At 43.8% G+C, this 11934-nt stretch overlaps 2 protein-coding genes across 3 annotated transcripts; both read left to right on the top strand.

The window, feature by feature from the left end:
• The first annotated feature begins 3018 nt into the window (after positions 1-3018).
• On the top strand, positions 3019-3939 carry LOC120461566 (uncharacterized). Its single transcript, XM_039649805.2, has 4 exons — positions 3019-3219; positions 3326-3539; positions 3634-3705; positions 3896-3939. Exons 1-4 carry the CDS (start codon positions 3025-3027, stop codon positions 3937-3939), a joined length of 525 nt encoding a protein of 174 aa, XP_039505739.2. The 5' UTR covers positions 3019-3024.
• On the top strand, positions 3902-11829 carry LOC120461555 (uncharacterized). Of its 2 annotated transcripts, none has more exons than XM_039649787.2 (6): positions 3902-4723; positions 5331-5459; positions 5759-5952; positions 6040-6187; positions 6446-6650; positions 11339-11829. In XM_039649787.2, the coding sequence occupies exons 1-6, from the start codon at positions 4502-4504 to the stop codon at positions 11641-11643; spliced, it is 1203 nt and encodes a 400-aa protein (XP_039505721.2). In that variant the 5' UTR covers positions 3902-4501; the 3' UTR covers positions 11644-11829. The 2 variants fall into 2 exon arrangements, with proteins under 2 accessions (XP_039505721.2, XP_039505722.1); XM_039649788.2 differs by having other exon boundaries at positions 6446-6564; positions 11339-11573.
• Positions 11830-11934: the final 105 nt, after the last annotated feature.

Raw genomic sequence — 11934 nt, 5'->3', positions numbered from 1 at the left:
ACCATAACATATGACAGGGTAATGTAATGTTAAAAAGCTAAATAACTTATTTAAGTTTGATAATTAGACCTGTAAAGACATATTTGTGACAGGTCATAATTTCTTGGTTAATGTCAAGTTGTCCTAACAAATACATTTTTGTCTTTGTTAATGTCAAGTTTTCATAACAAAGACATTTTAAACAATGTCAACTTTGCATTAAAAGTGTCATAATTTACCGAATGGCAGTTAATGACAACAGTCATTCATAAAGACTCCTTCATGTTCATGACAGGTGTTATGTCATGTTTATGACAGTGTCATGTCAGTCTTATGCACACCCCTTCAAATAAAGTGTTACTGATTGATTTTAGACACATGGAAGGCGGGTGAGAGACCGTAACCCCTCCGGAACAAACAATCGACTCGGTGGGCAACCGGGCGGAGGCGTTACCCCATCTAAGGCTGTCATGACCTTCGATTCGACCTCCCATACCAGAGTGGAGATGACAACCTTCTCAGGTAAAATACACTCAGGAGTCACCGGGCGTTCGGATGGATCAAAAATACGAGATAAAGAGTCGAGTTTGATGTTTTTGGACCCGGGGCGGTACAAGAGAACAAAATCAAAGCGTCCGAAAAAAAGAGCCCACCGAGCCTGCCTAGAGTTGAGTCTTTTAGCAGATCTGATGTATTCAAGATTCTTATGGTCGGTCCAAACGATAAAGGGTACCCCCGAACCCTCTAACCAATGACGCCATTCCTCCAACGCTAACTTAACTGCCAACAACTCTCTATTACCAATGTCATAATTACGTTCGGTAGGCGATAGTCGATGAGAAAAAAACGCGCAGGGATGCAACTTGTCGTCTAAGGAAGCGCGCTGTGAAAGTACTGCTCCTACTCCCACCTCTGACGCGTCGACCTCCACCACGAACTGACGTGTGGGATCAGGGGTGACAAGAATGGGAGCCGAAACAAAGCGACTTTTGAGGTTGGTGAACACTGCCTCAGCAGTGTTTGACCACCTGAACGTCGTTCGGGGGGAGGTCAAGGCAGTCAGAGGCGCGACTAGTTGGCTGAAGTTACGAATGAAACGTCGGTAAAAATTGGCGAACCCCAGAAACCGCTGTAGGGCCTTACGGGAATCTGGACTTGGCCAATCTACCACAGCCTTAACCTTGTCAGGATCCACGCGCACTCCCTCAGAAGAGATGATGTACCCTAGGAAGGGAACAGACTGTGCATGTAACGAACATTTCTCCGCCTTGACAAAAAGCCCATTCTCCAACAGTCTCTGGAGCACTCGCCTGACGTGTTGCACGTGTTCCTGGAGAGACGAAGAAAAAATCAATATGTCATCCAGGTAAACATATATGAACTGATCTACCATGTCTCTCAACACGTCATTAACGAGTGCCTGGAAAACCGCTGGGGAGTTGGACAGACCGAAAGGCATGACCAAATATTCAAAGTGCCCCCTAGGGGTATTAAAAGCGGTTTTCCATTCATCCCCCTTCCTGATGCGGACCAAATGGTATGCATTACGCAAGTCCAGTTTCGTGAAAATGGATGCTCCCTGCAACCTCTCGAAAGCTGAAGACATCAACGGCGGGCACGTTAGACAATCTAAAAAAAATCTTAAAAAAAAGCGGGCACGTTAGACAAATTCGCTACCTCACTCTGAAACACAGAACCAGACACAGATGGACAGGCAGACACTAAACAGGACTCATGACAGTGGTTACTCCATGTGGAAACAGTGTTAGTGCACCAGTCGACACGGGGGTTGTGTCTGGAAAGCCACGGGTGACCCAAAACCACTGGTGCAAGTGGTGAGTCCATGAGAAAAAATGAAATGAGTTCAGTGTGATTTCCGGAAGTGATGAGGGTAATGTCTTCAGTAACGTGAGTGATGCGGGGAAGTTCTTGACCATTGAGTGCGTTGACGATAATTGGGTGCAAGAGGGGGGTGACGGGGATCTGAAGTCTATGTGCTAGTCTGAAGTCCATGAAATTACCCTCCGCTCCCGAATCCAGAAGTGCGCTGGTGCAGTGCGTTGATTGTTGCCATCTCAGTCTTACCGGGAGGAGGGTTGATGTTGATGAGGTCTTCTCGGCGGAGATCCCGTAGCCTCATACTTACTACCGGGCTTGCTCTTTTACCGGGCAGGAGTGGATGAAGTGGCCCGCCCGGCCACAGTAGAGACAGAGTCCTTGGGATCTCCACCTCTCCCTCTCCTTCCGGGAAAGCCGAGCTCTGTTTGTACACATTTGTCAGGACTGAAGATTGTTTATCAGTCGTCGTGACAATAATGGATGGTGTTGATTGGTTAGAGGGCGTGGGAAGTGTCATTTTCACTAAAATAATCCCATTTGCTGGTAGTCTGATGCACGGTGAGTCTCTCTAACCTCCTCTCTGATATTTTAGCTTATGCACTCGTGAATTATTTTAAATTGTACTTTAAAGTGCTTTGTGCCATGATATTGTACCACACACGAAGTCCCGTGTTGTGCTTTGTAACACGTGTATTACTGTTTAGTTTATTTTTTGGGCCTAAATTGATCAGTCCAGGGAAGTTATTTAATGCCAAGTTCCCATGAAGGACTGTAAATTTGATTGATTGAATTGTGATTTAATGATTTAATGAACCATTTAATGATAGGGTTAACCTTTGGGCCTAAATTGATCAGTCCAGGGAAGTTATTTAATGTCAAGTTCCCCCAAAGGCCTGTCATTTTTATTGATTGAATTGTCTTTAATGATTTTAGCTGATTAAAGTGTGTGGGTTTTTTTTTTCATCCTTTAAAGATGCCGAAAAGTTTAAGAGAGGGTAAGTTGACATGTTGGCCGTGGCAAAATGTTACAAATGGTTTGTTACACATCAGTTTTGTGTCATAAGCTGTGTGTGTGTGTGTGTGTGTTTATGTCCCTGTAAATCATTTCTTTCAAGTGGACTTAAATAAATAGTTAAAATGTGTGTGTGTGTGTGTGTGTGTTTTGACTTTTTTGGCACATTTTTTCTCACAGATGTTCGATGTCCCATGTGCCCAGCTCGGATGGCATATATTAGCGAGCACCTGAGGGGCGTCCACGCCATGCTCAACTTCGAGCAGAGGGGCATAATAGTTAAATATGCCCGCCGCAGAGTAAAGCTGATGGATTTGGCTTGTTTGCTCTGCGGCAAGGTCGTCAGGTACCCGGAGAAACATCTCCTCAAGGGTCACCGGGACCTGACGGTAAGTCTGCGTTAAAACTGACCCCGTGTTTTAAATCGGTGTGTGATACGGCTGTATGTTTGTCGTTGGTATAATGAGTGCCATCGTCTGTTTTTCTACATTTCAGACCAGCTCGAGGTTGAGGGTGGTGAGGGCGTTGGAGAAGTCGGTGACCGTGGGGAAGCTTCAGGCGCTGCGGCTGAGCAACCCAGCCGTCCCCATGGTCCCCGACTTCTCCCAGGCCGATGGCTCCCCGGCCGAGGCCCGGTCCCTGGAGCCGGCGCTGCCTCAGGTGCCGCCACCCGAGTCTGGGCACAACGATGATATGCAGGAGCTACTCGGTATGGATCCGCCGATCGCCACAATCCTGATATCGGTGATCATCGATAATTGTTAATGATTGTTGATGACTAAAACAGACGGTTTGTCTTTTAGATGAGCTCTTTTCTTACGTGTATCCTGTGCCAGCGCTGTGGACCCCCGACGACCTGGAGGCCGCCTTCACAGGTATGAATCCCCCATGTCATCACGGTTCTGATAGCGCTGCACATAATACACGAGTGGTCCACTAAGTCGACGCTTTGTTTTTCAGAACAAAACTGTCACAGTCTGTCGTCCTCACCTGTTTTGTCCCGTCATCTGCACCACACTTCCCATGATCCTCTTGTCTGCACACCTGAATTCACTCCCTCATCAGCGGTCAGGGTATATTCTGGCAAACCGTTTGCCAATCCCGTCTAGCAATCGGCAGAGCAGATAATGCACACGCCGTTTACCAACACACGATGGATAACTCGCAAAGCAAAACTTTCCTGCCTGTTTTCCCAGCACATCACTATCAATACACATAGAAAGCAAGAGGCTCGAGACGTAAGAGGCGGGGCAATCGTTTAAAATTTTCAAATTAAAAGTTTTACGTAAACAGATTGCATTGAGAAATTGTTATACAGTATATTACAGTATGTTGTACAGTATATTGTTTTGAGTATATTGCATAAGGGAGAGACGTCAATTCTCTCGACAGTTAATTCATTAATAAGATGGCTGGGAATTGATAAAGTTGTACTAAAAGTATTATTAGGAAACGGATCAAGACTTAAAATATTATTTACATTTCTAAACAAAAAAACAAAAACAAAAAAACAGTAGTTATGGATATAATGTGTTATTTATTTTAATTCTTCCTCATCTTTCTTATTGTCTCTTGTTCCATACGCACTCCCACTCAGATTAGTAGGTGGCGCTAATGTACATTTATACGTTAAACACCAGAAGAAGAAACCCGCGTGAGTTTGAGGTTTGAATGGATGTTGCCATGAGTTTATCGATACATGAAGATCTTATAACGACTATGTATGAAAATGGACACACAGACACAGAAATATCATTGCATTTATCAGAGCTAGGAATGCAGAGGGGGAATTCAGAGAGAAATATAAGAAAATTCCGTTCTGAAAGAGGTCTTAAAAGAAAATGCTTCTCCGACGAGGAATTAGAGTTGGCGGTTTCACGAGCAGTTGTAAAGGTAAGCATTTTTCCTGAAATTGTTTAATGTAACTTTATGCGCAAGTGACCATATTTCAGAATTCTTATAGATAATCTTTATAGATAATTAATAAGGTTGTTGCAAATCACCCTCAAAGATGCTGTATGATGAGGCTGTATGTGATAGTCCAGTAATACTCAGAAGTTTATCAGGATTCAGGGTCTATCATATGTATGAAATATGTCTATATTTTATATACTTTCAAATTTAAAATGTAATATCATTTAAATATTCTTTCAAATGTCACGTGAACCGATAATCTCTTTGTACTAACACAAAATGTTCATGAATGATGATATTATTTAAACTAAAAAAACAAAAACAAAAATTTCGAGTTCAAGTCCACTGATGTTAATCCATTAAACTCCTGTTTGGTTGACAAAATTTAGCATTTGATTAGTCAGATTGCCTGTCAATAAAACTCTAATACTTAATTGAATAACAAATAGAGTTAGGTTAAATGTTGTAAAATGCATTAAAAAATAGCATTTGAAAAATATTCACTACATGTGTGTACATATATATATATATATATATATATATATATATATCTTAATCTTTTTATTTATTTATTTTTTTTACACAGACTGGACCATATTACGGGCGTAAAATGATGACGGGCTACCTTGCTGCACAAGGTGTTAATGCATCAGAGGTCAGAGTGGGACAGACATTGGCACAAATGCATGAACCATATCACCGGGCTCGATGCCAGGTAGAGTTGGATGGGATAATACATTGCTTATTAAGTTAAACACATTGTCATGTCTTTGCATGTAAATAATTATTCAATGTGGAATCATACATCAGTGTCTGTTTGGTCATCATCCTTTATACGTATAGATAATACCCGAGTGTGGTGTTGCAAATTTTTGCTGTTTCCATTGCATTCTGTTGTAAGGGGGGAAAAAAAACTATTACTAGTAAAAACTAACTAGTGCAGAATGTTAATAAGCTTACTACTTTCATACTTTCTAAAAGAACTGTATGTAACCTAATTAAATTTTATTTCAGGGAGCACGGAATTTGAATCCGGTCCCATACAATGCAGAGTATGTGGGTCACAAACTCCATATGGACCAAAATGAAAAGCTTTGCATGTTTGGTGTCACACATGTTATTGCAATTGATGGCTTCAGCAAGAAAATTGTTGGCCATTCCACTATGCCAATAAAGAACAATTTAACCATTTATGAAGAGGTGTACAAGTAAGATGAAATATTATATTATCATATTTTCATAGTTTTTGTGTACCTTAATGTTTAATTCTAACTTTAGTTTTTAATTATTCCTAGAAAAGCTGTCCTTTCCCATGGGATGTGGGACCAGGTCAGAGTGGACCATGGCACAGAATTTTACCTAACCCTCTTCATGCAGGAAATGTTGGCAGAATACAGACATAACCAGCAGAGACTACCTTACCTCCAGACAACATCAACTAAAGTGAGATTAAAAAAGAAGGGAAAAATAATTTGTAGGTCTATCTAAACTTTAGAATTACTGAATACCGGTAATGTAAGTACAATTATAAATAGAAACAGTAATTACAACTTCAGCCCTAGATGCATGTATGTGGCATAAATAGCTTATTTATAATAATCCATTTATGATGTAGCAGTTGTTCTGTTTTGTCAGAACATTTTATACTTTCTTATTTTAAATTACGCTTTACATTGTGTACATTGTTCTTTTAATCCACAGAACCACACTGTTGAGAGAATGTGGCCTGAAGTAAATAAGCGGGTCAATTTCCCAATCAAGAGTGCACTCATCCAAATGGTTGACCAGGAGTCTTTGGACATGGAGGATGGGTTGATGAGGTACTGTGTGTCCAATCTTACTTGCCAGATCAGCCAGATTGGAGTGCAGAGATTTGTTCATGCATGGAACTGTCATAATATTACAGGTATGCTGGACAGTGTTTTTACATTTACACAAAAAAGGGTCTTTTAATTTACATTGGGACAACTTGCAGACACTTTTAGCCAAAGAAGATAACAAAGCATTTAGAAATTCAGACTAAAGTCTCATAATCTAATTATGGGAAAACAGCTGATTTCAATCTTTGACGTGACCTTATGCGATATTATAGGGATGTGATGTGATCTCGTGGCACGAGATCGTGTGAGATCCGACGTGTCTCGCTGTATCTGACTGATCTCACAAGAACGTGCCTATTTCCTTGCAAAACACTTTGCATTGTTTACATTAGAGCTGCTAGATTAATCATTTAAATATGATTATAAAGTTTATAGTTTAGTTATAAACACTTATTGTCTACATTAGCGATAAAAATGAAAATCACTTGTATTGTTACACTTATCCTCTTCTGCCAGGAAGTGGTGACAACTGTAGGTTAAGAAAGTATTTATCATTGAATCATCTATTCAGGAGATTGCAATAGTGAAACAAGTCTTTATTAATTGAGACGCTGTCTCCTTCATTTATTTATTTTTTTAATAGATTTTTGAGAGAATCGATTTTTGAGTCATGAGAGAATCGTGATCTCCAATTTAAATAAAAAAATTTCAATTGATCCAGAATCGTGGAGCTTTAGTTCACATGTTTATTACAAAAAATAATACAACAAATATGAATTTTATTTCATAAAGTACAAGTTCATATCAAAATGCACATGCATTTTGTGTTTTTAAATAAAAAATAAAATACTATTTTTCCCTATAAATAAAAGGATAAAAAAAAAAGTCTAGTCTCATCTCGTGAGATAGGTGTCACGGTCTGTCGTCCTCACCTGTTTTGTCCCGTCATCTGCACCACACTTCCCCGGATCCTTTTGTTCCTCTCCCGGACTCACTTCCCCAATCAGCCACCTGTTCCTCGTCCTGTCATGATCATTTTCACCTGTGTTCACCCCAATCAACCCTGATTCCTCTGTGTATTTAGTTTCCTCTGTTTCATTCTGTCCTTGTCGGTCAATGTTTAATGTTGCGTTGTGAAACCCCGTCTTCCTGCCTGTATTTTGGAAATAAATGTCTGTTTATCGAGTTTTGGACTCAGCCTGTCCTTCTACCTGAACCCGCACCGTGACAGATTGACCGACCCAAAAGAAAAAAAAGAAGAAGAAAAATGGACATTCCCGCCGTGGCTCTCCTTTGCCTTGATCAAGAAGACCGTTCCCTGGAATCCCATACTAGGGATTTTCTGGAGTTGGCGTGCCTCACTCACTATTCTGACCGCTCGCTGAGTGAGTTCTACATCGCCAGCCTCAGCGAGCGGTCCCGGGCACGCCTCCCAGGGAACGGTCCAGAAGATTTCGCCGCCTGTGTAGAGTGGGTGCTGGTGTGCTGTGAGTCTCCATTCACGGTGGAGGAAGTCACCAGCACCCCTCCAAAGCTCGAGCTCTCCTCTCCGCTGGTTCCGCCCAGCCTCGCCGAGCCCGAGATTTCTTCGCTGGTTCCGTCCAGCCCCGTCCAGCCAGCCCCAGAGACCGTCCAGCCAGCCCCAGTGACCGTCCAGCCAGCCCCAGAGACCGTCCAGCCAGCCCCAGTGACCGTCCAGCCAGAGCCAGAGCCCGAGACCGTCCAGCCAGAGCCAGAGCCCGAGACCGTCCAGCCAGAGCCAGAGCCCGAGACCGTCCAGCCAGAGCCAGAGCCCGAGACCGTCCAGCCAGAGCCCGAGACCGTCCAGCCAGAGCCAGAGCCCGAGACCGTCCAGCCAGAGCCAGAGCCCGAGACCGTCCAGCCAGAGCCAGAGCCCGAGACCGTCCAGCCAGAGCCAGAGCCCGAGACCGTCCAGCCTGAGCCAGAGCCCGAGACCGTCCAGCCAGAGCCAGAGCCCGAGACCGTCCAGCCAGAGCCAGAGCCCGAGACCGTCCAGCCAGAGCCAGAGCCCGAGACCGTCCAGCCAGAGCCAGAGCCCGAGACCGTCCAGCCAGAGCCCGAGACCGTCCAGCCAGAGCCCGAGCCCGAGACCGTCCAGCCAGAGCCAGAGCCCGAGACCGTCCAGCCAGAGCCAGAGCCCGAGACCGTCCAGCCAGAGCCAGAGCCCGAGACCGTCCAGCCAGAGCCAGAGCCCGAGACCGTCCAGCCAGAGCCCGAGACCAGGATCCCACCCAGCCTCCCTCTCCCGCCTCCTCTCATCTGTCCTCCCTCTGCTCTCCTGCCCTTCAGCTCCCCTGACCCAGCCTGGTCCGTGGATCCCCGGTCTTCGCTTCACACCTCCTCCATCTGGACACTTCCTCGGACCCCGGTCCCATTGGCTCCCCCGTGGCTCCTACCTCCCTCAGCTCCTCCATGGTCCCACAGTCCACCAGCTCGGCCAGGCTCCCTCGTCCCTCCAGATTCCCTACGCTCCCTCGTCATCCTCCCTTCACCTTTGGACTTCCTTCCCTTGGCTCCGCCCCGTCATGTCACCCCCCCGGTTCAGTTGGACTCCTCACTCCCTCCAGTCACCCGTCAGCCCTCACGCCCTCTGACCTCACCGTGTCCCTCTGTGCCCCTGTCATCACTTCTGTCACCTGAGCCTGCGGTGTCACCATGGTCCCTCGGTCCCTCCTCAGCACCACATGTCGTCAGTCACTCAGCTTCACCCTGGTCTCCCCTCCCATCCGCTCCGCCCCTGTCAGTCGGCCCCCTGGTGTTGTCAGCCCCACTACCATCGGCTCCACCAGGGGTCCTCCCTCCAGCTGCTCCGCCCTGGTCTCGCCCTCATCATGCTCCGCCCCGGTCTCGCCTTCAGCCTGCTCCGCCCCGGTCTCGCCTTCAGCCTGCTCCGCCCTGGTCTCACCCTCAGCCTGCTCCGCCCTGGTCTCGCCCTCAGCCTGCTCCGCCCTGGTCTCGCCCTCAGCCTGCTCCGCCCTGGCCACGCCCTCAGCCTGCTCCGCCCTGGCCACGCCCTCAGCCTGCTCCGCCCTGGCCACGCCCTCAGCCTGCTCCGCCCTGGCCACGCCCTCAGCCTGCTCCGCCCTGGCCACGCCCCGCTCAGCCCCCAGTTCGTCCCCCCTCCTTCCTCTGTTCTGCGGCGTGAGGTCACGCCTTCCGGGAGGGGGGAGTAATGTCACGGTCTGTCGTCCTCACCTGTTTTGTCCCGTCATCTGCACCACACTTCCCCGGATCCTTTTGTTCCTCTCCCGGACTCACTTCCCCAATCAGCCACCTGTTCCTCGTCCTGTCATGATCATTTTCACCTGTGTTCACCCCAATCAACCCTGATTCCTCTGTGTATTTAGTTTCCTCTGTTTCATTCTGTCCTTGTCGGTCAATGTTTAATGTTGCGTTGTGAAACCCCGTCTTCCTGCCTGTATTTTGGAAATAAATGTCTGTTTATCGAGTTTTGGACTCAGCCTGTCCTTCTACCTGAACCCGCACCGTGACAATAGGAGTCTCATCACACCCCTGCAATATTAAGGTATCATGGTTCTATTTACAAAGACTGTTCTTTAGATTATGTAGTATGGTTTTATGCAAGTATTGTTAAATCTGTCATTTGATAACCATTCTTGATAAGGCAGGATAACCATTTAGGAAGTAGTCCAGGATAGAGGAGATTTTGATAAATATAGTCTGCATTGTTACACTATCATAATCTTCCTTGACAACACTTAAAATGTGTGGCAAAGAGATCTGGGATGTAATTTCAATGAAGAACAATGGGGGCTGTATGTCAGAATATTTTCCCCTCATTTTCTTGTAACAAAATAGCTGAACAGAACTATAAATGTATGCATAGGATTTACCTTATCCCCCTTTGAGAAAAAGGTATCATCCAAATGTCACAGATGTAAAACCTACATAGGATCAGTGATGCATATCTTTTAGGAATGTAGAAAACTTAAATATTTCTGGAAAGCAATACAGAATTTCACAGCCAAGGTTTTGCAAACTTCATTGGACAATACACCAGCACAATATCTTTTTGGTATAGTATTAGATATGAGATTTGACCCTATATCTGTAAAGAGGCTTGGCGTATTATCATACTTGGCAAAAAAAAAAAAAAAGTTTTCTCAACCGGAACCAATCAATGCCTCCAACATGATCTTTGTAAACAACTTTTAAATGAAACATTAAGATTGCAAGAGTACACTTACAACTTAAATAACAAGGCCAGTACTTTTTGAAAAATATATATACCTTTTATAGACAACCTTTTGGCCTTCACAGATATGCATTACAAAATGTATGACTATTTATAACCACAGGACATTGATTTTATTACTTATATTATACTTTTTCTCCCTTCTATGCATCAGTACTGAATTTTCCACTAGTTTGTTATATTTAAATACCATTGATCTTTTTATTTAATGTATTTGTCATTTGTTGTTTCTACTGTTTGTTCTATTACTTTTTCTCCTATGTATATTACAATGAATAAACAATATAAAAAAAGTAAATCTCAAAAATGAATTTAGCTGGGTTTACAGTCAAAGTTCATCTGCATGTCTTTTTACCTTGAATAGAATCCAAATAACCCATTTCATTGCTAACGTAATGCAAAACCATACTCATTCAATAACTCAGTTGCCAGAATATGGTTTGCTGAAAAATGTCAAAGGTATGATCAAAAAAAGTGAACCAGCATTATTTACTTAAAAATTATCAGTATTTATTTTTTTCTCAACTTTATTTATAGGCAAAGGCATCCCAAATCTGCTGGCAAGACATGGCTGCAAAACAAGGATTTTAGCAGAATATCTGCCAAGTGCATCAGAATCTGCTGAGCTGTACCATCAGGAAATGGGACAGAGATTGACCACTCCATCATCGTTTGGTATTGACCCATTCCAGTCTGTAGAGGCTAAAATTAGGGCAGAGACAGAATTTAATTTTCTTTATATTGACCTTGGAGATGTACTGAACTGTACTGTAAATGAGCATTACCACCCATTCCAGGACTGTTTAACTGAGCTAATTAACATCACCAGAATATGTGCATAGTTGCTTTATTTTGTTGTAATTGTAATAATGAACACAACATCAAGTCATGTCATTGTATATTAATCATTTTGCCTACTGTTGCATGGAGTGTTTCAAATATTACAAGAACAGTTACATTAAGTGTAATAGTGAAATTCTGGATAAAATTCAATGATTTGTATTGGTCGGTTTAAAGCAAAACAAACTTGTACTGACAAACGACAATCTAATAAATTAAATGTTCAAGAACAACAATTTTTTTTATTTATTAACAAATGCATATTGGTATGCATTAAAGTGTTTGCATTACAA

The sequence above is a fragment of the Pimephales promelas genome, chromosome 2, assembly GCF_988280905.1.
Source record: "Pimephales promelas chromosome 2, fPimPro1.hap1.1, whole genome shotgun sequence".
NCBI classification, from domain to species: domain Eukaryota; kingdom Metazoa; phylum Chordata; class Actinopteri; order Cypriniformes; family Leuciscidae; genus Pimephales; species Pimephales promelas.
The sequence above is the reverse complement of the archived record's forward strand: the minus strand, read 5'-3'. Positions and strand labels throughout refer to the sequence as shown.

Bases quoted from the DNA above. Each gene is read 5' to 3' on its own strand.
- LOC120461566 (XM_039649805.2), top strand. From the start codon at position 3,025: ATGTGCCCAGCTCGGATGGCATATATTAGCGAGCACCTGAGGGGCGTC. The intron at 3,220-3,325 runs GTAAGTCTGCGT...TCTACATTTCAG, and splicing joins AGGGTCACCGGGACCTGACG to ACCAGCTCGAGGTTGAGGGT. The intron at 3,706-3,895 runs GTATGAATCCCC...CTCCCTCATCAG, and splicing joins CCTGGAGGCCGCCTTCACAG to CGGTCAGGGTATATTCTGGC.
- LOC120461555 (XM_039649787.2), top strand. From the start codon at position 4,502: ATGGATGTTGCCATGAGTTTATCGATACATGAAGATCTTATAACGACT. The intron at 6,188-6,445 runs GTGAGATTAAAA...TTTAATCCACAG, and splicing joins TCCAGACAACATCAACTAAA to AACCACACTGTTGAGAGAAT. The intron at 6,651-11,338 runs GTATGCTGGACA...CTTTATTTATAG, and splicing joins GAACTGTCATAATATTACAG to GCAAAGGCATCCCAAATCTG.